Source organism: Hyla sarda, chromosome 3 (genome assembly GCF_029499605.1).
Source record: "Hyla sarda isolate aHylSar1 chromosome 3, aHylSar1.hap1, whole genome shotgun sequence".
Classification (NCBI taxonomy): domain Eukaryota; kingdom Metazoa; phylum Chordata; class Amphibia; order Anura; family Hylidae; genus Hyla; species Hyla sarda.
Window position 1 is genome coordinate 223334654 of NC_079191.1, and position 4238 is coordinate 223338891.

General features: G+C 46.5%; 1 protein-coding gene across 1 annotated transcript in view; it reads right to left on the reverse strand.

Annotated features, from left to right (window-relative positions):
* NDUFAF4 (NADH:ubiquinone oxidoreductase complex assembly factor 4) overlaps positions 1-3302 on the reverse strand; it is an 11849-nt gene extending 8547 nt beyond the window's left edge. Inside the window, exon 1 of the mRNA XM_056566150.1 lies at positions 3039-3302. Within this exon, the coding sequence (XP_056422125.1) occupies positions 3039-3174 (136 nt within the window). The 5' untranslated portion in view covers positions 3175-3302. The remainder of the gene's footprint in view (positions 1-3038) is intronic.
* Between the last annotated feature and the right edge of the window lie 936 nt (positions 3303-4238).

Genomic DNA, 4238 nt, shown 5'->3' on the forward strand with positions numbered 1-4238 from the left:
TAGAAATTCCAGTGCAGAAGAACTACAGATTTTAAATGACTGATATTCTGCTTTTGAAATTCTGCTGCCAAAAGAATGACCTTGCGCATTCTTTAGGCAGAACCCACGGAATCAGTTGGCGCTTGGCACACTCAGGATCTCCAGACAGATTTTATGTGGCCAGAAATTCTGTAGTGTAAATCTACAACAGCAGCAGTGTGTTTTAGTCCAGCGACCCCCAGGCCTACCATGTACATGCTGCAAAGTTCAAGCTATACAGACTCACATACTACAGTCGCCATTCTTCAACTTCTCCTGTACGCTGATGGTTTAGGTTTGATCACATGTTCAAAATCTCTCTGGTCCTTTTACCATGGACGGAGGCTGCATAGTACAGATCTGTGTGTGTGGGGTGGCTGCACATTGTAGCTCTGTCCCCATATACACAAATATATAAAGTAGGGATTCACCAAAATTTCAGCTGCTGAAAATTATCAGCCGAAAATGCCCCTTTTGGCCAAGGAGATTTCCTCCCGATAATTTCGGGAGGCGTGGCCACAAATTAGAGGGGGCGTGGCTTCTAACTTCTGTCCCAGTGTGAGGTGGTTTTTTTGCGCCCCCGTAGATCCATGCGTCCGCTCCTCCCCCAGCTCTCCGAACATTTCCGAAGCTAGAACTGGGGGAGGGCAGAGCAAGGGGAGAGAGAAGGTCCACGCCCCCTCCCTCATCTCCCCTCCCTGAGCTCGGCTGGACGCAGATCTCTACGACACGCCCCCTCCCTGAGGACATAGATCGCCACGGCAGGTCCCTCCCTCATCTCCCCGAGCTTGGCTGGACGCAGATCTCTACGACACGCCCCCTCCCTGAGGACATAGATCTCCACGGCAGGTCCCCTCTCTCATCTCCCCTCCCTGAGAACATAGAGCAGTGCTCCCAATGAGCTCTATGTGTAAAGGGGGACATACTGTACGGGATAAAGGGGGACATTTAGCCCGTGCAGTATGTCCCCCTTTAGCCCCTGCAATATATCCCCCTTTACACATAGAGCTCATTGGGAGCACTGCTCTATGTCCTCAGCTCGGGGAGATGAGGGAGGGGACCTGCCGTGGAGATCTATGTCCTCAGGGAGGGGGCGTGCCGTAGAGATCTGCGTCCAGCCAAGCTCAGGGAGGGGAGATGAGGGAGGGGACCTGCCGTGGAGATTTAAGTCCTCAGCTCGGGGAGATGAGGGAGGGACCTGACGTGGAGATCTATGTCCTCTGGGAGGGGGCGTGTCGTAGAGATCTGCGTCAACTGATTGCAATGAATAGTTCCCTATGGGGTCATAAAAAGTGTAAACAAAAAAGTAAAAAAAAAAAAATTTGAAAAATCCCCTCCCCCAATAAAAAAGTAAAACATCAGTTTTTCCCATTTTACCCCAAAAAAGCATAAAAAAAATAATTACACATATTTGGTATTGCCACGTGCGTAAAAAAGTCTGAACTATTAAAATATATTGTTAACTATCCCATATGGTGAACGGCATAAACGTATAAAAAATTTTTTTTTTAAGTCCAAAATTGCAGCTTTTTTGTCACATTTTATTCCAAAATTTTTTTTTATAAAAAATTAATAAAAAGTAAAAGCTAAGCATAAGTGGTACTGATAAAAACTAGAGATCATGGCGCAAAAAAAATGAGCCCTCATATCACCCCATATACGGAAAAATTAGAAAGTTATAGGTGGTCAAAATAGGGCAATTTCAAAACATACTAATTTTGTTAAAATGTTTTGAGATTTTTTTTTAAGCGGTGCAATTATAGAAAATCATATTACATGGGTATCATTTTAATCGTATTGACCCACAGAATAAAGAAAACGTCATTTTTACCGGAAAGTGTACAGCGTGAAAACAAAACCTTCCATACTTTGCAAAATTGCGGTTTTCTTTTAAATTTTCCCACATAAATAATATTTGTTTGGTTGCGCCGTACATTTTATGGTAAAATAAGTAATGTCATTACAAAGTACAATTGGTGACGCAAAAAAAAAGCTTTCATATGGGCCTGTGGATGGAAATATAAAAGAGTTATGACTTTAGAAGGCGAGGAGGAAAAAACGGAAATGCAAAAATAAAATGGGTCTGGTCCTTAAGGGGTTAAATTTGGGAGTTGCAGTTAGTTACTTAGTACAACTCCCAGTGTTCCCTGATCCAGCCTGTGACTCCAGACTCCCAGCATGTTGGACTATATATTAGTATATAGTAGGGATCGCCCGATCATCGGTATGGCCGATAATCACGATTTTGGGCATTTTCAGTATCGGCAATTACCTTGGCGATAAGCCGATAATGCCCCGCCCCCCCCCACCGCGACCTTTAAATCAATGATCTGCAGCGGTGTCGAGGGGGGATAAATAGCCGATAACTTATACCGGAATATCGGTATAAGTTATCGGCTATCGGCCCTAACCTCCACCGATTATCGGCATCGGCCCTAAAAAAAAAACGATATCGGTCGATCCCTAGTATATAGTATAGGTCAGCGTTTCCCAACCAGGGGTGCATCCAGCTGTTGCAAAACTACAACTCCCAGCTACTGGGTGTTGAGGTTTTGCAACAGCTGGAGGTGCTCTGGTTGGGAAACACCGGTAAAGTATATGGTGCAACATTCCGGGAGTTTGAGGATTGGTTGGATAAATACAGGCCATTGCATCAATATTAAAAATACCGACAGGGTCGCTAAAATACCGACCAGGTGGCAACCCTACCAGGACCCCTTGTGGAGAGCTGGGGTCTCTAGCCGCCTTAATCCCCGTGAAGTCAGATTAGTACAAGTATCAACATAGTGAAAACAATGCTGTATGACCTTCATAGGAAGAACTTCACAAGAACGTCATCTCCCAGCATGCATTGCTACTACAGAGACTACTTCCGGTCATTGACACGCACGGAAGGCGTAATCTTTTACTGAAGGTGTACAGAACGCTATTCGATTCTAGGCTGCGCGCACTCTCCTGTACAGCGCCCCCTGGTGTCAGCGACACGGGAAGGTCACGCGCGCGAATGCCGCTCCACTTACTGGACATTACAGTCTGCACCGCTTCCTTGGTGCCCGGGTGCATGGGCGCGACGCTGGGCTTGTCCTTGCCGATCAGCTGGTGTGCTCGGTTCTCAACGTTGAAGTTTCTGAAGGCGCGGACTAGGCTGGAGCCCATGTCTGCAACAGCATGCCGTACTCAGGTGCTGAGCTGTGATTGGTTAAAGGCTGATGACGGCTTCCGGTTTCCTCCTGTCATTTCTGACTGTTTTCAGACGAGACTGAAGTTGGTTTCTTATTCACTGAAGTTGGTTTCTTATTCGAGCATTGTCTTATAGATGACTATGACTAATAAACATTTTCTCCTCTTATTTCTCCGCAGTAAACCTGTTTTTTTTTTATACATAAATGTTGAATATTATTTGGGGACAATCAAATTCAGAAAATCCGGATTGTTTGTATTTTTGTTGAAAAAAACGATGGTAAAAAATGGATGAAAAAATATGCGTTTTGAATAAGTAACTGATGAATTTAAGGGGTTAAACGCAGTTGGGCCACTGATATAAGTGTTGAAAAATAAAGAGTAAAGGCCTATCCATAATATACAACTGTATCCAGCCTGGCCCAAACTGTGGATTGGCATTAAATCAGGTGCCAACCTTGCCAACTATATACATTTTCTGCATTTTGAATAAGTAACTGATAAATTTAAGGGGTTAAAGGGGTACTTCGCCCCTAGACATCTTATCCCCTATCCAAAAGATAGGGGATAAGATGCCAGATCGCCGCGGTCCCACTGCTGGGGACCCCGGGGATCGCTGCTGCAGCACCCCGCTATCATTACTGCACAGAGCGAGATCGCTCTGTGTGTAATGGCGGGCGATACAGGGGCCGGAGCATTGTTACGTCACGGCTCCGCCCATCGTGACGTCACGGCCCGCCCCCCTCAATACAAGTCTATGGGAAGGGGGCGTGGCGGTCGTCACGCCCCCTGCCATAGACTTGCATTAAGGGGACGGGCCGTGATGTCATGAGGGGCGGAGCCATGACGTCACGCTGCTCCGACCCCTGTATCGCCCGCCATTACACACAGAGTGATCTCGCTCTGCGCAGTAATGATGGCGGGGTATTGCAGAAGCGATCCCCGGGATCCCCAGCAGCGGGACTGCGGCGATCTAACGTCTTATCCCCTATCCTTTGGATAGGGGATAAGATGCCAGGGGCGGAGTACCCCTTTAAACG